General features: G+C 34.6%; 4 protein-coding genes across 5 annotated transcripts; all 4 read right to left on the reverse strand.

Annotated features, from left to right (window-relative positions):
• Positions 1-2,519: 2,519 nt before the first annotated feature.
• Positions 2,520-5,840, reverse strand: LOC103860644 (phosphatidylinositol 3,4,5-trisphosphate 3-phosphatase and protein-tyrosine-phosphatase PTEN2B). 2 transcript variants are annotated; one of them, XM_033288049.1, is made up of 13 exons: positions 5,718-5,840; positions 5,066-5,496; positions 4,796-4,897; positions 4,640-4,696; positions 4,462-4,527; positions 4,164-4,340; positions 4,003-4,089; positions 3,852-3,916; positions 3,692-3,768; positions 3,567-3,613; positions 3,358-3,488; positions 3,220-3,289; positions 2,682-3,116 (listed from the first exon to the last, which is right to left on the reverse strand). In XM_033288049.1, exons 2-13 carry the CDS (start codon positions 5,477-5,479, stop codon positions 2,682-2,684), a joined length of 1,728 nt encoding a protein of 575 aa, XP_033143940.1. In that variant the 5' UTR covers positions 5,480-5,496; positions 5,718-5,840. The 2 variants fall into 2 exon arrangements, with proteins under 2 accessions (XP_033143939.1, XP_033143940.1); XM_033288048.1 differs by having other exon boundaries at positions 2,520-3,116; positions 3,567-3,768.
• A 523-nt stretch (positions 5,841-6,363) lies between these two features.
• On the reverse strand, positions 6,364-8,452 carry LOC103860645 (UPF0481 protein At3g47200). Its single transcript, XM_009138290.3, has 3 exons — positions 7,812-8,452; positions 7,183-7,712; positions 6,364-6,942 (listed from the first exon to the last, which is right to left on the reverse strand). The coding sequence occupies exons 1-3, from the start codon at positions 8,450-8,452 to the stop codon at positions 6,518-6,520; spliced, it is 1,596 nt and encodes a 531-aa protein (XP_009136538.1). The 3' UTR covers positions 6,364-6,517.
• Positions 8,453-9,038: 586 nt separating this feature from the next.
• On the reverse strand, positions 9,039-13,422 carry LOC103860646 (UPF0481 protein At3g47200). The gene is given in 3 exon segments (XM_009138291.3): positions 9,039-11,088; positions 11,090-11,693; positions 12,070-13,422. Coding segments are annotated over 3 exon segments (1,743 nt in total). The 5' UTR covers positions 12,864-13,422; the 3' UTR covers positions 9,039-10,743.
• Positions 13,423-13,714: 292 nt separating this feature from the next.
• Positions 13,715-22,002, reverse strand: LOC103860647 (UPF0481 protein At3g47200). Its single transcript, XM_009138292.3, has 3 exons — positions 15,500-22,002; positions 14,830-15,365; positions 13,715-14,248 (listed from the first exon to the last, which is right to left on the reverse strand). The coding sequence occupies exons 1-3, from the start codon at positions 16,285-16,287 to the stop codon at positions 13,824-13,826; spliced, it is 1,749 nt and encodes a 582-aa protein (XP_009136540.1). The 5' UTR covers positions 16,288-22,002; the 3' UTR covers positions 13,715-13,823.
• Positions 22,003-23,100: the final 1,098 nt, after the last annotated feature.

The following is a 23,100-nucleotide window of genomic DNA, read 5'->3' on the forward strand; positions in this document are numbered from 1 at the left end:
ATTTTCTTTATGTATCCTATAAAGGTCTTTTCTAAAATATACTAGCTCGATTTTGATGAACATTTTTAAGCTTAATTCTCGCTGCTTTATATGCTAATAGCCTAATACTAAGACGGAGGCCTAGAAAGCCGATTAAAACGTGTAAAACTGTAAAGTATTCGTTGTACTATGCAAAAAGTTCTACCAAACTTTAACGTTCAAAGCTTCATAAATGCAGCTCATATAGAAAAATATAACTGGTGTTTATCTATAATAATTGTGGAACAAACAGTTTAGTTATTAGTTAGTACAAAACAAATGTACAATTAAAAGTTTAATAAATTAAGATTCGGACTATTGAAAATAATGAATTAAGAAAATTCAACTCAATGTATCAGAACATTTTTGCTTTTCCCATGTTTGAGGGCATTATATACATGTATAAACTTCTTTGCACAAAAAAAAAAAATACATGTATAAACTTCTTATAATCGTAAAAGTATTACACTAAACAAAAAAAATCATTTTTTAAAACTAAAACAAATATATATTCATGCTTTTGGGGTAAAAATCACACATATCTTCATGTTCTTTATCGATTGTGAAAGTAAGCAATGTGTGGTAAAAGAACTAAAAATGAAATTAAAAAAATAAAGCAAAAGACAAATAAATAAGGGAATGGGAAAAAGTAAATCACGAGAGAAAGTGAAGCCATTGGTAACAAGCGGAGTCTGAGATTCAAAGTTTAATATAGTGACTTCTCACTACCACTTTCCATATCTATCTTTCAGAAAATAACAAATGAAATTCATGTGTTAAAAAAATGAAATTCCTTAATTATCTGTTTTTAGTTTTTACTATGCTTTTGATTGGTTGTTCCTGTAATTGCATACAAGTTCTACAATCTGTTTTTTTTTTTACCAATCACACTCTAACTTTGATATATAAATTTTCTATTTCAGCATTTTAATGATGACAATTTATACTTTTTTTCGTGAGATAAAATTATGTACTTTTCCTTGTTAGTTACATTATAATAAAATCAATTTCCTTATAAAAAATAACTACTAACAGTAATTGATATATTGTTTTCATTTAAGTTTAGTAATTTTGTAGTATATGTTTATCTTTTTCCAATAATATCATTAATCATAATCATAACCTATGTACTATATATTGATATGCTTGTTTTGTACGTATCTTGAATTTTGGTACACATTTATACTTCTTTTAAAATCTGTACTTATCAAATAACACATAACAGTATTTTGTACTCTATAATGTATTTAGTGATAATTAATATTACATTTGCAATTTTGTCTTGAAAGTATGAGTGACATCTATTATGAAGAAAACTTCAAAATTTGAGCAAGTTAACTTATAAAGTAAAAGGAGTATAAAATTAGAAAGAAGAAAGAAAAAAACAGGTTGCAACAATACTAGTAGTAAATTAGTAATAGTGGTCCAAGAGACCGGACGGTAACCTTTTATTTAATGGGTCATCAAGCTGGAAGACAAGTGAGATGAGTCTTTTGTTTTATCATTTTGATGATAGGTGATACTACTAATAACCAAAAAACAAAACAAGTTGATTAGATTAAGAGGATGTGTGTGTAAGTGTTTTGTCGTGTTGATTAGATCGAAGAAGGTTTTTGGGTCATAATTAATAATGGCGTCTTGTCTGCCAGAAACCAACGCCGTACGCTAACTTTCGATCTCCATCTTCCTACCCTAACTAACAACACCCTTTTATTAGTTCTTTAACTAATCTTATATCATTACTATAAAGTATAAGTGTACACATAGTTTCTAATAAACTTATTTCAGTGTTAGGTGTCACCCATTTAATGTTAAATGTATTGCCTAGCTTTGCTCCGATTCCTCATAGTGTTTTGTGCATTTTGGTTTCTTTAATACTTAAGAAGTTCCATGCTTCTGGTCTATTTTGGAGTAGTATGTAACTTGAGGATTGTTCATACAGTCTTCACTTTAAAACCATGTGTAACGAAGGAGTTGAAAATTATTCAACAGTTGACTGAATGCAATGAAGATGTAACCAGAACGAGTCAGCTTTGGTGGTAAAGGGGTTGCGGCTGTAACTTCCGCCACCCGGGTTCGATTCGTGCTGGGAGGGACTATTTACATTGCTTGGGTTCCCGGCAAAGAGGTGAAAACACTTTTTTTTATCAAATGAAGATGTAGAAAAACAAAAAAAAATGATGTAGCTTATTTTGTGTTAAATCGTTTCAACGGGTTGAAACAAAATGAAAAGAGAACCACATTGATGATATGAATGATTATTGTAAGCAAATTATTGGTTGGTGAAATCTTTTACTTTTATTACTGCAACCTAATTATTTTAGATCAATTATTTTGAGAAAACATTGTAGCAAAATTCATATGCTTTATAAAAAGAAGAGTACTTTTGTCATTTGTCTTACCTGACTCTTATTAAGCCAAGATCCGAGATGGTCTTCGAGTTCTCTAGGTTATTGATGCAACATCCAACACTCATGGATATTTTGAAGAAAAGAATAGAATGAACCACAGAAGATGGTCTAATAGAAAAGTGCTAAGAACATCGAAACAATTATTTTGGTGCATAGAAAGCTATATTATTCATATAGAAACAGAGTCCATACAAAAAAATGTTTTACTTGTGTGTGTAAACTGTGTATATGGTAAAACTTGAATTCTCAAGCTCAGTCGCTTTCATAGTCTTCTTCCTCATCTCCAAAGGAGAAGACCGATGCATCTGCAGCAATGGCTTTGATATTACTAACTGCCAATGAGTCGTCTTGCACTGGATTATTATTATAAAGACCCGAGGACGATGAACTTGTGATACTCCTGTTTGCAGAATTGTCATCAGTCTTCGGTGGCTCAGTGATCTGGTGATCTCTACTAGTTTGGTGCATCGAGCCTGCAGTTTTGTCCTTAGTTGAACTAGAATCGACGGCTTTGGAGTTTCCTTCCTCTTCCCCATCACTGTCGGAGAATACATCATCGTCTCTGCTCTGTTTGGACTTGATTTTGCCTGAATCAGCACCGGAGCTGCTTTGAGGTTGTTGTTGGGTGGAGTTGTCGGATTCTGCCATTACTATCTCGACATGGAACCCCGGAGCCGGTAGTTTCCTCTGCAAAACCGTAACCGGATCAGGTCAACACAGATATAGCAAAAGAAAAACAGCTTTGTTTCGCAGATCATTAAAGATACAAACATCTCTCTCTCTCTTTTACCTTTTCAAAGCCATCAAAGTCGATACCTTTCAGCATTGTTCTGGTATCCGTCAGTGTAGTATTAAGCCAACTGCATGTAGGAAACAGAGAGAGTTAGTGAAATTTGAGAACAGGCACTGTGAAGGAGGGAGAGTTTACCAATAGAAATCTCCATCACTGTCTTGAAAGTGGATTTTGAAGTCGCCGGCTAATTCTGTAAGACCAGCTTCACCAGGTATTGCAAAGACAACAACTCCTTTCTTCGGTGCTTTAATCCAAAAATCTTCAGGCTATATACATGTCAAGACTAGTCTACGTTAAAAGTAGAAAATAACAACAAAAGAGAGTGAGAGAACAATGCCTCCTACCACTAAATCCTTGGTCTTCTCATGCTTCTTTGTTGAGAAAAGTATATCTGTTACGTAGAAGAAAAGAGAGCATCTATTATCACACATTATGAAAAACAAGAGACAAGAAATAATTAGATATGTACCATTGTGGTTTGAGATGGTAATGGCAGGTCTGATCCAGTAAGGGCAGTTGATTAAGCGAAATCCTCTGAGCATACATCTACACATAAATGTTTTGTTCAGTGGTTATTATCACCGCGATTAAACTAACTGATTGGTCAGATATATATATCTGAAGCATACCTTCGTTCAGGTGGAACTTTCCCACCAAACTGATTTTGAACACGTTCGTAGTACTTGACATATCGCTGAAGGAAACATGAAAGCTCGTTTAATAGGATGAGGAGGAATCAAACAAACACATAGGAAGATTAGCATGAGGTTCTGGACTTACAATCTGACTGGGGAGAGTGAGAGCTCTCCCGTCGAGACATCTCTTTTGGTTGTAGTAATCAATAGCTTCCTCTGCTGTAGGAAAGAACTGAAATGGAGTTACAAGTCAAATCAGTCACATATGTCTTGGCCAAAAACGTTTATCCTCATTCAAGTTTTCACCTTGAGATATAGAAGAAGACAGCAAATCATCAGACCGGTTCTTGCCATACCAGCTTTACAATGAACTACCACTACATTCTGGATGTCGTCCTTCAACCATGTGTATGCACTTTGACAAAACGATGGTATTAGTTGAATTGGAGGACAGTTATGGTCATCAAACGGGAAAGAAGCAACCTGGAAGAGAGAAAACAAGATACATTATGAAGCAAACGCTATGCCAGGTCTATAAACACAATAGCTTTGAAATTGCCTGCAAGATATATGGTCTGAGATATCGAGTAAGTTTGTAATGTACCTTCCCCTCAAATCTTGAAGCATCATACAATCTCTCTGAACAAAGGTTGTAGACCTTATATTTGTCCTGTAGATTGAGAACAAGCATTAGAGATGATCCAGCGTGGACCAACATGATCAAAACACAAGCCAATAGGTTCAAGAGGCTTCAAGGTCTGTGTCAATGGTTAGTTGGTTACCTTGTGATGAGTTTCAAAAAACTTGATCACCTCCTCCATGTGATTGCGATATAGTCCCTGAATATGATACTCTGTCAATAACAAACTCAAACCCAGAGAAGAAAAGAACAAGCTGGGGAGCTCAAATTTCAGACCAGGACAAGCTTATTTATTCACCTCGAAAAATCCGAAAAGACCAGAGCTTATATCACCAGCTGGGAACCCCATTGCGATTATATTCTCAGTTATGTATGTCATGTCCAAATCAAACTCCCCTTCCTGAAGCAAAGTGCCATGTAAAAACACACAGATGTAAGTGATACTGAAGGATAGTGTTATTGCTGCAACAAGCTTTGTGTTTACAATAAAGAACATTTTGAACCAGTCACTATTGTTAAATGAATCTTAACAAGAACAGGAAGACAAATTGACTATTCTAGACTATACCTGGTATCTTCTCTTGTTCTGAGAGACAATGTGGCGTGCTTTCACCTGCATTGCTTTCACGGCACCAAGCGACGAATCCACCACGGCTTTCGTTAGCGACTCAAGAGCACCACCAACTTGTGTGTTGGGCGATTCACCGACCTCATCTGACCCTTTCGTTGGCAAATGCAGACCAAGATCAGAGGTGAACCTAGTGAAAGCCGAATCCGCAGCGTTAAAACCCTTGGCCCAAGACGAAAGACCAGAGGAAGAAAACATAGACGGCGGCGAGGAACCAGGCGGGCATGGAACTATCTCATCCTCTGCTTTACTCCGAGGCTCCACCTTCGCAGCTGAAGCTTCTGTACTAGTGGAGTCTCTAGCATCTTTCTCAGAGATCTTAGGTGGTAAAGAGTCAGCATGATCAGTCTCCATTTTTCACCAGTCCAATGCTGCTAACACACAAAGGAAGCTTTAATCACTGATTCAAACACAGAACACGATTCACACAATCGCTTCTACAATCTAAATCGATCTCTCAATCGCGGGGAAATTAATAACGGATTCGTGGAAACGGATCTTTCGAATCATGTTGGATCAATGGGGGAGAAAATGGAACTAGGCTTCCCTATTCGACAACGTAAAACGAGAGGAGACATTGGGGTTAACTTACCGGAGAATGTGGGGACGATGAGCTCACGGCGGAGAAGAGATTCAAGGAAGGAAGCGGATTCGAAATTTCTCTGATGGACGTGCGGAGATTAACGAGCAATTAATGAGTCCCCCGCTCTTGCCGGTCAGTGTTGTGTCGATCGTTCATTGGGCCTTTAAGATGGGCCTATATGGGCTGAAATATAATCCTAGCAATTTTCCTTGTCTCAAATTCTTATTTATATAAAATCTAAAGTTTTTTTTTTTGGGTCTAAATGTTAAGATTTATAACCATTTTCTAAAGCTCAAATTAACATCGTCATTTTTCAGATTTCCTACTCAAATTTACATCCTTCATATTTTAACTTTAGCCTGCATTAAAATTTTGGGGTTATAATTTCACAATCTAATAGATTTTAACTAGATTGATAATTTCTGATGTTAGAAGCAAGTGCTTTAAAATCTGTTTAAAACTAGTTTAGGTGGTAGGAGTTCTTCATCTGCTATGTTTTACGTCGATTCTATGTTTTCGATTTAGCTATATGAACTGATAGAACACATAAATACTTTAGATATTGTTGTCATAAAAAAAAGTAAATCATGACGGTGAATACAACACTAATGCATATTATCTCTTTGGAGCGAGGGTTGTGTTGGATGAATTGCAATGTAACAAATAGACCGCATCCAATGATTTTAGAAACCCGAGTGTTACAATATCAACGTTCATACCTTGAAATAAAGATAATACATACATATAATTATAACACACACATATATTCATTTTGAATAAAAAAAAGTGAGCTACAAAAGTAATGAATGCTAAGAAGGTGGCTTATAATAAGCATAAACAGCATAAAAACTCTGACACAATGTGAGCACTAGTAGAATAACTGCAGCACAGAAAGACACAACTGCCCATGGATTGTTGAAGTACTTGTGTTTCAAGGCAGCTCTCCAAGCATTCCACTTCTGATTGTAATAACGGTTAATCTCAGCTGATAACCGAGATAGATAACTATCTTCTGTATCAAAAACAACTTCTTCACATAACCTGTTGAACAAATTCGCAACCTCAGCATCGCTCCCTAGCCAATGTTCGATAATACCGCAGTAGTGCAAGTAGCTCACATCTTCATGAGAATCTATTAGATTGTCCATGAAGATTATGTAGGATGTTATGTCATTGCTCGAGTCAATATGGCACTGCTCAAAAGCTATAAGGTTCAAGAAAAGAGATTTGGTACCTACAAAAAAAGTGCACACATCTTTTATATTGCTTGCATCATTTTTTGAATTAGTCAATATGTAGAGGGAATCATTGATGACATTTCATTACTTCAGCCATTTGATATATGATGAATAAATAAATAAAACGTGACAGAATTATTTTTATACAAGCTAGCTGGATATCACATTATGATCCTAACTAATATGGGGGCCTGGAAATAAAAAGAGAATAAATAAAGTAGATAACGTGAACGTACCATCATGAATAAGTAGCCTTGGTATCTCTAGATAACCGTTATTGAATTGAATATCCCAAAACCGGTCGGTTTTTCTTCTCCTGAACTTGATACCGGCCTCTTTCAGTTCCGTCACGCAATGTATCAGCTGTTGTCGGCGCTTGTCCGCCACACGTGTGTTCCTAGACCATCTCCTTCTTGATAACCTCGGCTCTGGTTTAGGACTAGACCGGAGCAGACTTCGACGGAAAACATCAAGACAGTGCAACTCGCCCATGTCGGCGAATGGGTCAAAGGCTTTATCTCCTGCCAGATAGTTCTCGAGTTTTGACTGGTCGGTTTTGGTCATTGGCTCGTCTGTTGGCATTAGTGGATCAAAGAACCGAACTGCTAATTGCGCCACTAAACCGGTTTGGTTCTTCGTACCAAGCTGTAGCTCTAGTAACCGGTTTAGAATGAACAAAGGGAGCTGATTTTCCAGCATTATCATATCACGTTGAATTGAATGCATCGATCCTCTCATCGCGAAAACCGGATCATTGCGTGCATATCTACACAAAAAACAATAATTCAAAATCAAAATGATTGAGATCGGTTTAGTAATTTATTTGAGATAACCGGAAATAACCAATAATTTTAACCAGGCTTACCCGAGTTCCGTGAATCCTTCAACGGCTCCTCTGAAGAGCTCAAGCACAAAACAACCATCAAGAACAAGCATTTCCACGAACTCGTTACTGCTCAAACCCAAAGGACCTTCATAGCAAGCTCGAGCCTTCTCCTCGAGCTCTCTCATTGCGTCAATATATATTTTAATGCTTTGGTTCGTACGTTTCAAGATTCTATTGACCGCGCGCCATTTGTGACGGTCCATGGACCGGAGCCGTTTCTTGCCATGGTGGTACGGACCAAGAGACACGGTTTGAGGAAAATACGATTGGTTGTCGTTTTCTTGCAAGTAATATGGAACTCTGTAGATACAGAGCTTTCCCCAGATGGTCGTGTCGTCATCTCTATCTGCTTGCTCGAGTTTGTCAGTGATTGAGATCACCCAATCATCTCGTGTCTCTTTTGGGCTCTCTTTGGTTACCTCGATCTTACCGGTTTCGGACAGAGTCTGCTCGTGGTTATGAATGTTTTGGTCTTGATCGGATCTGGTGACTTGTAAAGGGAGAAGGTTTTGATCTTGGTTGACAGGTTCGGATCCTTGGTTTTCGGCTTCGAGTTTTTCGCGGATCTTGAGGGTGAGTAAGTACCAGCTCAACATGTCTTTGTAGAAGACAGCCACCATTTTTTTGTTCTTGTTGTTGAAGCTTTTTTCAGAAGAATGAAGTAGTTGTGAAATATCGGAGAAGCTTTATCAAAGAAAGAAAAGAAATATTAGAAGCGACTATATGTAATGATTTGAAGCTTTAATTGGTTGGTTACTGTACTTATGGACCCAAGTGATCTGTAATGACAATAACCATAATTAGATATATCTAAACGCCACACACACACGCATAATTTGAAATCTTTCTTTTCGTTCAACATAATTCTAAAAAATAACATCAAATTTATATTCTATAACTGACTATTTAATTGATATATATCTCAAAAGTTAAAGAAATTCACACCAACTTTCTTCCATCATGATTGGACTTTTATGATTTGCTTAAAAAGAGTTTAGTGCGAAATTATACTATTAGGCTATTAGAGCATCATTAGAGCACCATTAAACCTAGTACCCTAAATGGGATGCTTAATTTTTTTTTTAGTTTTTTTTTCTGATTTAAAAAAAATAATAATTAAAAACAAACCAATCGCAGACCGTCATGTGTAAGTGGAATCCGCGAAACAGTACAAGCCTCGACGTTTGATCTGGCGTCTTTGGCATCGTTTTTTCTCCTTTTGTGGTGGAGTCTACCCCTTAGCACACCCCTAAACCCATGCATTAATCATGCTCTTAGTGTTTAGTTTCTCAAGCATGGCCCCTTGTTATTATTATATTAGTTTTTCAAAACAAATGAATTACATGATTAAAAATTTAAAGCTGAAAATAGAAGTGTATCAACATAATACAGACACATACTTTCTCAGTCTCTTCAAATTATAAGGCAGTCCCTTTATCCTCCCTTTTTATTCTCTTTCTCTCCCATTTTCTATTATTTTTATTAGTTTTCTAAGTGAGAGATTCATAAAATACAACATCCTTGCCGGTGCTTTAGAACATCCCATTAGTGAACTTATGGGGAGTTCACAAAAATTCTAAAAAAAAAAATATTAAAATAATAAACAGTGATGAACCTGTCTCTCTCCAGCTCTTTCCAATGAACCTGTATCTGACGGGTTTATCACTGTTTCACGGGCTCCACGACACGTAGTGGCCCGCAATTGATTCGATTTTTTTTTAATTAAACAAAAAATTTAATAATAAAATATTATAAATTTAAACCCCAAGAGGAGATTCACTAATAGGGATGCTTTTAAAACATTATTAGTGGTGGTCTCTATATACAGTTTTGGCAAAAATAATAATAAAATATAATAAATTATGAGAGAAATTAAAGAAAAAACAAGAAACATATATTCTAGAGAATTGTTGCACACACGGGAAAAGATTAGTTCTACAGATGTCTTTTTCTTTATTATTGTAACTATTTTTAGTTATTAAAATTTAATCAGATAAATGTATTGTGTTAAACTATCATTATAAATGCATGAATAACTGTGATAAAGATATTTCAACGATGCTGATGCTCTTAGCTTTTGATTGGAGATATCCTAAAAGTATTTCCGACAATAAATTCTCAGAAGGCATTTTATAATTGGCCAATCTACTACTCACTAGATAAGTTATTTTGTCAAATCAGGGAAATTTTAAAGATATAAAATCATAAAATTAAAACTATTATGTAGGTCTTTTAGGTTTCTATAATTGTCGAATTCCAGTTTTTTTTTTTTTTTTGGTAAAAATGTAAAGTTGTCGAATTCCAGTTCACAATTCATTACGGTTATTGATGTTTAGGCGTGTTTTCTTATGCACTGTGATATTTTTCTTCTATGATGATGAAGGCATAACGGAACATGCTCATTACACAGCTAATGAGGAACATGGCACGACATCACCATTTTCCATATAAATGATGTTTGCTTTAACAAACGCTGAAATCTGTTGGTCGGGACACGTTTTATTTGTTTATTTTGTTAGTCAAACTCTTATATGAATATGATATGATTTTATTTATAATAAGTTCTTGTAATCCGGTTTGGAGAATGCTAACGAGCATGAATGGTCCGATAGTCTGAAAACGTATCCCGTCAAATAGCTGCTACACACTTTTATGCTGGTTTACGAATTACGACCAAGTCTTGTAGTTTTTATTAACTTTGAATGTAGGAGAATCATATGAATAACATTCACAGAACTTAACATAATATATGGCCTCAATAGACTGTGAAGTCTGATCTTTTAGTTAACTTTTTGCAATACGATAAAAGTATACTGTGAAGAAAAATACACAATGTTCGGCAAAAAATAAAGAGATAGTACAAACATTCCAAATTTATTGAATGAAATAAACTATGGAACAATGGTGAAAATTAAGAATGTGGATTAAAATATGGATAAGCACTAAAAAAACTCTGAAACAACGTGAGAACTAGGAGGACAAGAGCAGCAAAGAAAGAAAAATACGCCCAAGGATTATTGAAGTACTTGTGTTTCAAGACCGCCTTCATAACATTCCACTTTCGGCTATAGTTACGGTCAACCTTGTTCGACAATTGAGACAGATAGCTATTTTGAGGGTCGAAAGCCACTTCTTGACATAGCCGGTTAAACATATCCGCAACCTCAAGATCACTTCCTAGCCAATGCTCGATAATACCACAGTAATGCAAATAGCTAACATCTTGTGGAGAATCTATTAAATTATCCATGAATATTTATGTAGGATGTAATGTCATTGCTCGAGTCGATATGGCATTGTTCGAAAGCTATAAGATTCGAAAAGAGAGATTTGGTACCGTCATGGATAAGTAGTTTGGGTATCTCTAGATAACCATTTTTGAATCTTATATCCCAAAACCGGTCGGTTTTTCTTATCTTGAATTTAATACCAGCCTCTCTTAATTCCGTCACACAATGTATCAGTTGTTGTTGACGCTTATCGGCCACACGTGTTTTCCATGACCATCTCCTCCGTGACAATCTTGGCTCTGGCTTTGTACTAGGTCGAAGGAGGCTTCTTCGGAAAACATCCAGACAGTGCAACTCGTCCTGGTCCTTGTCTGCTATTGGGTTAAAGAATTTATCTTCTCCCAGATTTGACGTGTTGGTTTTGGTCAATGGTTGGTTTGTTGGCATTAGTGGGTCGAAGAACCGAATAGCTAACTGCGCCACTAAACCGGTTTGGTTTTGTGGACCAAGCTGTAGCTCTAATAACCGGTTGAGAACAAATAGAGGAAGTTGATTTTCTAGCATAACCATGTCGCGTTGAATTGAATGCATGGATCCTCGCATTGCGAAAACCGGATCGTTACGATCGTATCTACAGTACGTCCAAACACCAAAACAAAGAAAAAGAATTAAAGTCAACAACTTAGATAACTCAAACGGGTTTAGCATGTACTCCCTCCTTTTTTAATAGATGGCTTTTAAGAAACTTTGTTGTTTATTTTAAATTACATGACCTTATAAAAAATTTATGTGTATTTTATTAATTTTATGTCATATGATTTTTATATTCTATAACATTTTATATTGGTTTAATTGTAGTTTGGTAGATAGTTGATGATATGTTTATTTAAAGAATGTATAGAATTAAATATTTTTTTTAAAAAATGGTGTGTACAAATCTAAAGCTGCAAGCTATAAAAAAAAAGGATCGGAGTATATGAAATAAGCAAAACTTGGATGATGCATACCCGAGTTCCGAGAATCCTTTATCAGCTCCCCTGAAGAGTTCGAGAACAAAACAACCGTCAAGAACCAACATTTCTGTGAACTTGTTACTACTCAAACCAATGGGACCTTCGTAGCAAGCACGAGCCCTCTCCTCGAGCTCTTTCATGGCATCAAGATACATTTCGATGCCTTGCTTGGTGCGTGCCATTATCATATTGATTGCCCGCCACTTGTGACGATCCATAGGCAGGAGATGGTCCTTGCCATGGTGGTAGGGGCCAAGCGAGACGGTCTGAGGGAAGTAGGACTTGTTGTCGTTCTCTTGAAGGTATTGTGGAACTCTATAGATGCATAGCCTTTCCCAGCTAGTTGTGGCATCCTCTCTGAGTGTTTGTTCCATCTTGTCTTTAATCGAAATCACCCATTCTTCTCGTGTCTCTTCAGGTTGCTGGTTTCGGGTTTGGAGTTTTTGGCGCATCACAAGGGTGAGCAAGTACCAGGTCAACATGTCTTTTTGGATCAGAGACATGTCCTTGTTGATGAAAGACGGCAATGTTGGATTGATTTTTCGTCTCTTGAGCCAAGGAAGACTCGGTCCAAATGATGGCGGTGGCGGTGGTGCTGGTGGTGGATTTTTGCTTTTTTTTTTGAAGAAATACCGTCTTCTACGAGGAATCGATCCAAATGATGGTTGTGGTGGTGGTGATGGTGGTGGATTTTTGCTCCTTTTTTTGAAGGAATGCCGTTGAGGAGGAATCGATCTAAATGATGGCGGAGGCGGTGGTGGTGGTGGTAAAGTAAGAATATGCACCATTTTTGTTGGCTGGGAGCTTTTTCAAAAGTTTAAGAAAGAAAAATGTGAAAATGCACAACATAAAAGAGAGATCTCTGCGCTGCAAAACAGATATGTACACACACTAATAAGTTTGAGTATATACACATACATCTAATCATGACTTAAAATGTGCTGGTTAACGCCATGATTGGTCACGTTTGGTTTGTTTGTGTTCTACAAATTCTTATAAAAATACTAGAAAAGTACGTGTTCGTTAGTAGCTCCATTATGGTAGGCTTGAAAGCTATAGATGAAAAATCTCTCAAGATAAAAATCTGAATCTTGCCGACATGAGTAAATTGTATATGTTTTGGTTCTTGGTCTTAGGACTTTATGTCTAAAACCACTTCTTGGTAAACTAAAACTCGTTGCTATAAATTCTTGTAATTGGTTTAATGCAAGATAAATATTTGCTACTAGTTTGATAAAAGTTATCCGTTGCAAGTTTTGCAACACAAAATGAAAATTAGCTGGGAGTAGGACTTGATTTCTAGTGCCCATAGTAAATATAACTTATGCATCCACCATTGGTGTGTCGTTTGGGTAGAGCTATCTCTCATAGAATAGTTTTTTCTTGGGTCTAACTCATAGAATAGTTGTGATCTTATATGCCTTAGTTAGATTCTTTCGTCATAATGATAAGTCATAATATGTGATACAGTGATATCAAAAGAGCTTTACTGATGATGGTGTGTGATAAAAAGAAATCTGGTAGCAATTTTTGTTTGTTTATACATGCATCAACACATTTTTTTGTTGATTAATCAAGTAAAACATAACCTGACTTAAACAATCTTCCCTAGTTTTGACATCTGGCTTAAAGAACATACTGAAAGCAGCAATTCGTTTATTTAATTGCGATACAATAGAAAATAGAGTGAAAAGGTACAAACATTCCAAGTGAATGAAATAATCAAATAAACTATGGAATAAAGAAAATCAAGAAGGTGGTTTAATGTAAGCATAAGCAGTAAAAAAACTCTGGAACAATGTGAGAAGTAGCAAGATAACTGCAGCGATAAAGGAGAAATATGCCCATGGATTGTTGAAATACTTGTGTTTCAAGGTTGCCTTCATAACATTCCACTTTCGGTTATAATTGTGGTCAACCTTATTGGACAATTCAGATAAATAGCTATCTTGGAGGTCGAAAGCCACCTCTTGACATAGCCGGTTGAACAAATCTGCAACTTCAGAATCAGTTCCTAACCAATGTTCGATGATGCCACAGTAGTGCAAGTATCTGACATCTTCGGCAGAGTCTATCAAATTGTCCATGAAGATTATGTAGGATGTTATGTCGTTGTTTGAGTCAATATGGCATTGCTCAAAAGCTATAAGATTCGAGAAGAGAGATTTGGTACCTACAAAAGAAAAACAAATATGAGAGACAATAGGGCGTTTTTGTAAGTTTAATGAACTAAGGGAATTATCTAGAAAAAATGCATTTGCTTGAATCATTCTATACTAGTCAAATGAAGAATCATTGATGACCGTTTAATAATCTATTTAATTTAGCAACTTGTGGACAAGAATTTAACAAAATGACAAAATACGTCATGCATATTTTGCTTTTAAAAACATAAATAAATAATACACGTTATAAAATACTGTAATATGATTTTTTTTTTTTTTGAACACAAAAAAATAAAAAATACTGTAATATGATTAGAAAAGCCTTTTATTATCTATTTAGTCAAACTTAACCGATAAAAGATTGTTCCCAAAAATAAATATATCGTGTTTGACTTGCATAGAAAAAAAAGAAAAAACTATTTGTATGTAGATGGGAATCACGTTGTGATATTAAGTAATAGGTTTTTATCAATACATATATGGTATAGTTGTAAAAGTTAGATTTCAAATGTAACAGAACCAAAAAAAGAATTTAATAAAACATGGGCAATGGCTTAAAAATAAGATAGAACAAAAATCGTGAACGTACCATCATGGATAAGTAGTTTGGGTATCTCCAGATAACCGTTTTTGAACCGGATATCCCAAAACCGGTCGGTTTTCCTTCTCTTGAATTTAATACCAGCCTCTCTCAGTTCCGTCACACAGTGTATTAGTTGTTGTTGGCGCTTGTCCGCTGCACGCCTTTTCCACGACCATCTAGTTCGTGATAACCTTGGCTCCGGTTTTTGACTAGGCCGGAGCAAACTTCGCCGGAAAACATCTAGACAGTGCAACTCTTCCTTGTCCTTGTCAGCGATTGGGTTAAAGAAGTTATCGTTTTCTAACGAGATCTTAATTTCTACCTGGTCGGTTTTGGTTGCTAACTTATCGGTTGGCATTAACGGGTTGAAAAACCGAATTGCTAGTTGCACCACTAAACCGGTTTGGTATTCTGAACCAAGTTGTAGCTCTAATAACCGGTTAAGTACGAACAAAGGAAGTTGATTTTCAAGCATTACCATGTCACGTTGAATCGAATGCATCGATCCCCGCATCGCGAAGACCGGATCGTTACGACCATACCTAGCCAAAACCAAAAAAAAAACTAAAGATTCCGGACTAACGGTCTATATAATAAGATTTAAGTTTGATTTGAATATTAAATTTAAAAAAAAAACTGAAAATCCAAAACAAGAACCAAACTGAATCAAACTTACCCGAGTACCAAGAATCCTTTATCGTTATCAGCTCCTCTGAAGAGCTCAAGAATAAACAAACCATCAAGAAACATCATTTCTGCGAACTTATTACTACTCCAAACAATAGGACCTTCATAACAAGCACGAGCTTTCTCCTCAAGCTCTTTCATGGCATCAATATACATTTCAATGCGGTGCTTGGTGCGTTTCATGACCATATTGACCGCACGCCATTTGTGATGTTCCATAGGCACTAGATGTTCTTTGCTATGGTGGTATGGACCAAGCGAGACCGTTTGAGGAAAATAGGACTTCTTGTCGTTTTCTTGAAGGTAACGTGGAACTCTATAGATACAGAGCTTGTCTCTGCTAGTTGTTGCGTCGACTCTAAGGGTTGCATCCATTTTTTCTTTGATCGAGATCACCCATGCTTCTCTTGTCTCTTCGGGTTTCTGATTTAGGGTTTGGAGTTTTTGACGCATTTTGAGGGTGATCAAGTACCAGGTCAACATGCGTTGATGGTACAATTTTCTTCTTCTTCTACTTATTATTAAATGCGGTAGAGGAAGAATCGGCACAAATGGTGGTGGTGGTGGCGGTGGTCGTGGCCGAGGTGGTGGTGGTGGTGGCGGGGGTCGTGAAAGTGGTCGCAGTGGTCGTGGCCATGACGGTGGTGGTGGTGGTCTAGGCACTGGTTGACTTCTTGTTAGTCTTTGGATTAAATTTCCAGCAGACCGGGACGAAATGGATCTGAATTGTGGTGGTGGAGGTGGTGGTGGTGGCGGTCGATTAGTAAGATTCACCATCTCTTTTTGCTTGAAGCTTTTACAGAATATTGAGAGTGAGTGAAAATGTCAAAAGCAAAGATGTAACAAACATAACAACTAATTAAAGTTGTCATAGTTGCTAATATTTATGGACATCTGTAATGACAACAACCATAATTATTATACATAACACTTCTGTGCACAACAGCATACACACGCTAATAAGTCTGACAAACAGAAGAACTGTTTTCTGATATTGTACTAATCATAAGCATGTTTAAACGTATTGGATAATGCCTTAACGGGCCATGTTTGGTTTGATATTTCTTCTACAACTCTTATTTAAAGACTATAAAAAGACTAAAAAAAGTCTTGTGGCAAATTATCGTAATATAGTAATAATATTTTAATGAAGTTGAAACATTCAAACTCGCATTAAGAAAGGAAAATGCTCTGTAACACAACGATTGAGATTTGAAATATCCAAACTCTTATTAATAAAAACATTCCAGGATGTCAATACTCAATAGAATATCAAGTTCATACTTTTATTATAGCAGCATTTTTAAAATATGTCCGAATCAACCGGACCTAATGCAGCTGTCAATTGTCATTAGCATCCTCTATATATTAAGTGAAAAACAAAATAGAAATGCACCTCTGTATTTTGTCGAAAAAGAAAGAAAAAATTCAGCTCTTATTCCGTAAATATTTACATTTCATGTCAGTACTCCAACTTCATATTTTTATACATCAATACATACATTTTTTAGAAACCTTTTGCAGACTCGTTGCCTCTATTATAAGGCAAAAACATTCCTTCAAACCCCAAAATATAATCAAAATTAAAAGGCTATATCTTTGGAAATATAAGTTTGGTTAAATGGTTACCTAGTCCAAAATTCGCTCTTGAGATTACGGTTCTAAATTCTCATTTCTTTCCATCTATTACTGTTTTTGGGACACACGTTGTTTGTAATGATGCCACATTTTCTTTGGGGCTTTGGACTCCCAAAACTATGGGACATCATTGACCTTTTACATCTTCTATATATCGTGCTAGAATATCCTCCACATTTTGTTTGTAATTACAGCGTTCATTAAACGAACAGGACTAACGCCTTACTCGAGAACCGGCACCTTAAGGTCTTCCTTCTTCGTCCAGTCTTCCTGATGAATAACCTCCTCATTCATATAATATTCTTATATATACGCTTTTACTATAGTTTTAGACGTCTGTTACAATTAAAGATATAATATTTTATTTTCAACGTATATTTTTCGGCCTATACACAACATTGTTCATTAGTGGAGAAATGAATCGCACGTTTGCGTGTCATACCCTACGACCCCACGTCCCTACCCCGGTGGTGCTCAAATATGGTTGGGGTGGGGAAGAATCCAATTAAGATGTAATAGTATAAATCAGAAACTCAGCACATGGCACGACCTCACCAGTCTCGTAGAAATGATAAGTTTTTTGGTCATATATAGTATATTAACAATTGAATATTTAAATCTTTTAATTCTTTTTATATATTTTATCAATGATATGCTTGGTCTAACACAGTTAATGTTACAATGCGGAGTTTTTGCAAAAAGACACCACATTGCATAATCCTAATTTGAAATGCTTTCTATTTATGTCAGAATATCTTCTAGGATGGTATTACATATATCTACATATAGGCTAAGAATGGGAAGCTGTAAAAACATGGTTCAACCACCCGGTGAATGTGCCACATGTGTATTTGCCATTCATCAACTTTGATTTTATAAAATGTGTTTCCTCTTTTTTAATAATAAAAAATTAATGAACCACTAGTGGTTCAATTTTACAAAGAAAAATTAAGTTATGCTATGAACAGTAGATATACATCATTTAACTAGTGTTATAGTGAATAATAAGCAGTTCTTGATTTTTAATAATAAATATAAATAAATATTGATAATTTTATCATTATAAGAACAACAATATTTGTTAAATGAAATGTGTTCCATCTTGCAAAATCATAGTCAACATATTGAATTGATGTGTAGTTAATATCAATGTCAAAAGTTCAAAACTATTATACTACTTTGATGTGTTGGTTAATATTAAACTCAAAATTATCAAATTATAGTATTTTAAAATCATTATATTTGTATATTTAATTTAAAATCCCAAAATAATTCTATATATATGTTTGAATTAATTTTATATAGTATTTTGAATACAAATATAAAGAAATTATGTTTATGACATTATAACTTATTTTTAAATGATTACTTTAAATACTGAAAATAGTTATTTTAAAACTATAAAAATTATGTTTATGACATTATAATAATTTTTACATTATTAATTTTAATAATGAAAATATATATTAAAAATAAATTATAATAAAATTATACAATATTTTGAACCGATTTTTATCTATTTTCACCATTCAAACCTATGTTTTGAAGCGCTAGACCTGCTTGATCTGTTCGATCCGCTTGATCCGCTTTTGATCTGCTCGATCCGCTTGATCCGCTTTTGATCTGCTCGATCCGCTTGATCCTCTTTTGATCTGCTCGATCCGCTCGATTCGTTTGATCCACTAGATCCGCAACGCTTGGTCCGCTTTTTCCATTTGGAAACCTTGAAAAAATGTTTTATTAGTACATTTCCAAATCTCGCCTATGAATTGACACAACCATACAGACACCTTATTAAAAAAATTAACTAACCAAATACAGTGCTCGGATATAGTACTGTTCTAGCATAGCCAGTCTTGGGCCAAACCAGATAAAACATCCACCTCCATCCCCCAAAAATTTTGAAAACAATTATATATAAATAGGTTCCAAAATTTGTAAAAAAAACTTTTAGGCCCTCAAACTATAAAAATCAATTTTAAACCGTCTATATCCCCCTCCCAAAATCTCAAAACTGGCCATGTGTTCTAGTATATGAACCTAATCAGCTCGAACCGCCGAGCATGTATCTAAGCCATCACTATCTCAAGTTAGACACTTCTGTAAATATTTCTTCATTTGTTACAATATATAGAGATAAAAAATTCACATATCGGATTTTTTCTTGAAATTTGTTCTCTCCCGTTCTTTCATAAAATTAATAAAATTTCAGACACAGCCATAGTCGTTGCCATCAATATTTCATATGTTATTATAATCAATAGAATTAAAGCTTATATGATGATGTGCCCAGTGATAAAAAAAAAGTAATCAACATTCCCTTGTTTTAATGTCTGATTTTATGCATTAATTCACATTCTTATATATTTTATGAAAACTATTTCTGAAAATATTTAAAAGAACATATATAAAATAAAGTTAAGATGACATATATAATTTTGAAACTCAATTTAGCAAAAAAATCACTTTAAGAATAGCTAAAACTTTTAAATATAAGAAAACATATAAAATATAAACTGTATGCTTTTTACAAATTTCACAAAAGACAAGGTTTTACCTAAAACTCGGAATCGAATTTCAATGTGAAAAATTTGTATTAATTGAGATAGGGTGGCCGTTCGGTATCATTTGTGTTTGTTTCAGATTCTTAGGTTTTCATATTTTTGTGTTTATTTTCCTAGGTTCAGTTCGAGTTTTATATATGTTCAGATCAGGTTTATTTAATAATACTTCTGATTATTTTATAACTTTGTCTAAAACTCATTTTGGATTTAAATTTATTTTGGATTTGGTTAATTTCAAAATTCATTTTTTTTTTACAGCAAGACATTCACAGACTCATGTTGACTCTATAAACCAAATCGGCAACTCCGCATCCATATGAACGACGAAAGATGGTTGTTTCCTAGCACTACGTGCCAAGCTATCCGCCCTTTGGTTCTCCGTCCGGGGTACATGGATGATGTCTGAGTTGAGGAAGCTTCTTCGTAAAAGCTTGATATCTTCCAGGTAGCTTTCAAATGCTGGCCATTCTTCTGGTTCTGAAACCATCTTCACCAATTGAGAACAATTTGTTGCAAACGTAACCTGAAACTGTCGTAAGTTCTTCATACATTCCATTGCCCAAATCAACGCCTCCACCTCCGAGTGAAGAGGTGATAGACATGCCCTTACATTCTTTGCTCCTAGTAAACCATCAAAACCCGGTAAGGTACTATACCATCCTTGTCCCGAAAATAGCTCTTTTTCCTTCCACGAACCATCTATGAAACACCATCGTCCTGTAGTTCTAATATAGGTCTGGTCTGTACTTGCCGCTCCCTACTTTGAGTAGTGATTACCTGTGCTTCAGCCCAAAGTGTCGATTCTAGTTCTGCTAATCGAAGTGTTTCCCTTGGATCAATATCCAGATTATTAAACATTTTATTGTTCCTACCTTTCCATATATACCATAATATCCATGCGAATTGGTGATCATCCATTTTTGGAGTAACTCTCCAAAAGAGATGATCCATGTTATCAAAAAACGAACAAGTAGGAAAATAGTTCTGATTCGATGGTATCTTAGATAAGACCCACACTTGACGTGCTGGAGGGTATTCAAAAAACACATGATTTATTGATTCCTCCGGGTCTCCACATCGAGCACAACAAATATCTCTTTGTATCCCTCTCCCACAAAGATTCTTCATTACCGCTATACAACCCGAAAGGAGTTGCCATAGGAAATGCTTTAACTTCGGCGGGCACCGCACTTCCCAACAGAAAGCTTTTAACGTATCCATTGTGGGTTCATAAAAATCTGGTGGTTTTTCCTTATCAGGATAGACCCGTTCCACTTGATACCCTGATTTAACCGAATATTTCTCATTATTAGTAAAATGCCATCCATTCCTATCTTCCATCTGGTGTCTACTTAATGGAATACTTTCAATAATTTTTGCATCATGAAGATCCACCAAAGCTCTAATTACCTCAATATTCCAAGTTCGGGATTTCAAATTAACGAGGGATTCCAAATTAATTTCAAAATTCATATTCCGGTATTTATAGTATCATATGAAAATAAATGTTGAATTGAAACATTTTAATTATTTAGTTAGGTTCTGAAAACTATCATGGATAGTAATTTGGATTTCTGGTTGCTTTTTCTCTGAGGTGCTTAGGTTATTCAATTTTTTGAGTTTGTCTGGTCATTCATTCGAATTTGGCTAATAACACTTCAGATTTAGATATATGTAATATCATCATGCAGATCCATTTGGATTTTTCACAGCTCGGGTACAGATTCGGATTTAGGTTTTTGGTACGGGTTTGGAATTGAAAAAAGAACAAGAAAAAGGTGATTTTTTCTAATCAAGAACTGTTTTACCGATGATGCTCGTGCATCGGTGTTGCTCCACGACGCCTCTATTTCGTTCCATCCAGACCATGCATCCAGATGTGGTTCATGGAATTTGGAAAGCAAATGGAAGAAGAAATATACATGTTGCATTATTCCTAGAAGGTGTGATCCTATTTTTTTTTTTTTGACGTCGAAGTGTGATCCTATTTACAAAGACTTTCCCATCACCGAATTAAGATGTGTCATAAATTAGATGTAATATCTTACTAGACCTTGACCCGCCCGACCGGGCGGGTATTTATTTTATGTTTTTAGTTTTTTTTTTATATTAAATGATGTATTTGTAATATTGAAAAATAAATTTATATTGAAAATTAGTCTTTGCACTTATAATAAAAATTAAAAGTTAAATAAAATATTCTGATATAAATTTTAAATTTCATAATTAAAATAATATAGTGGCGGTCATATTTTTTTCCAATTTCAAAATCTAATCTTCCTTAAAGACAAAGAAAATAAATTTATAAATACATAAAATATATAAACATATTTGGAACTATAATTTCAATTAAAATAAATTTGTTAAAGAAAAATAATCTTACTGTTATTATTTATTTCTAGAGCTTGACCCGTGACCGTATAAATATTTGCTTTCACTTTATTTTTTTTCTTTGTACTAATGGTATAATATATATATGTAAATTAAAATATATTACATAATTGTTAATATAACATTTTTAAACATAACAATTTTATTTATTACTTTGAATAATTATATTTTTTTATTTTAATCGTCTATTATATCACAATGTATCATATAAACAAAATTCAATATTTATAACTAATTGGACTTATATTATGACAGCATTATACTAATATATGAATAAACTATTTTATATTTTATTTATATGTTATATAAATTGATTATGATGTGTGATTTTTTATTTTATTATTTATTACTTATAAATATTAAAAATATTGAGTATGTTAATACGAAATATATTAGGAAATTTATTTTGGTTATGATTTGATAAAGAAAATCTATTATTTAAATTTTGGAAAGATATTAAATTCTTAAATCTATTATTTAAATTAGGAAAAGACAAGCATGCTTAAATATAGGTTCAATAAATATCTTAATAGCATTCTAATGTAAATAAGTAGTAAAACTAAGGGATATTTCTATTTTGTACTTCTCTTTTAATAATATAGATGCACAACCCCTTATGGAATTAAGATGTAATAAATCGTAAAGATCGGAAACTCGGCACATGGCACGACCTCACCATCCTCGTATAAATGAGGAGGTGCTATTATAAAAAGACCAATAAATTTGTGTTATATCTGGCGATTAATATATTCAAATCACATTAGGAATTAGGGCAATGATAAGTTCTTATAATAGATTCTAGGGAGATATTGACACGGTCACACTTTTCTTAAAGTTCATGACCATACGAAAACAACACATACTAATAAGTTGTTGAAAAAAAATTCTTATTTGTGTAATTTATTCGAATCAAGAGGCACTACGTGGAGTACGATACACAAATGGGCAGATATCATCATGTGATTCGAAAAAACTGACCAACCAAAATAGTGGTCAG

This window comes from Brassica rapa, chromosome A03 (assembly GCF_000309985.2).
Source record: "Brassica rapa cultivar Chiifu-401-42 chromosome A03, CAAS_Brap_v3.01, whole genome shotgun sequence".
Taxonomy (NCBI): Eukaryota; Viridiplantae; Streptophyta; class Magnoliopsida; order Brassicales; family Brassicaceae; genus Brassica; species Brassica rapa.

Excerpts from the sequence above, each read along its gene's own strand:
- LOC103860644 (XM_033288048.1), bottom strand. The coding sequence starts at position 5,479 with ATGGAGACTGATCATGCTGACTCTTTACCACCTAAGATCTCTGAGAAA. Across the intron at positions 4,898-5,065 it reads AGAACAAGAGAAGATACCAG|GAAGGGGAGTTTGATTTGGA; the intron begins GTATAGTCTAGA and ends ACTTTGCTTCAG. Across the intron at positions 3,489-3,566 it reads AGAAGACCAAGGATTTAGTG|CCTGAAGATTTTTGGATTAA; the intron begins GTAGGAGGCATT and ends ACATGTATATAG.
- LOC103860647 (XM_009138292.3), bottom strand. The coding sequence starts at position 16,287 with ATGGTGAATCTTACTAATCGACCGCCACCACCACCACCTCCACCACCA. Across the intron at positions 15,366-15,499 it reads AAAGGATTCTTGGTACTCGG|GTATGGTCGTAACGATCCGG; the intron begins GTAAGTTTGATT and ends GGTTTTGGCTAG. Across the intron at positions 14,249-14,829 it reads CAAACTACTTATCCATGATG|GTACCAAATCTCTCTTCTCG; the intron begins GTACGTTCACGA and ends TTTCTTTTGTAG.
- LOC103860645 (XM_009138290.3), bottom strand. The coding sequence starts at position 8,452 with ATGGTGGCTGTCTTCTACAAAGACATGTTGAGCTGGTACTTACTCACC. Across the intron at positions 7,713-7,811 it reads GAAGGATTCACGGAACTCGG|ATATGCACGCAATGATCCGG; the intron begins GTAAGCCTGGTT and ends TTTTTTGTGTAG. Across the intron at positions 6,943-7,182 it reads AAGGCTACTTATTCATGATG|GTACCAAATCTCTTTTCTTG; the intron begins GTACGTTCACGT and ends CTTTTTTTGTAG.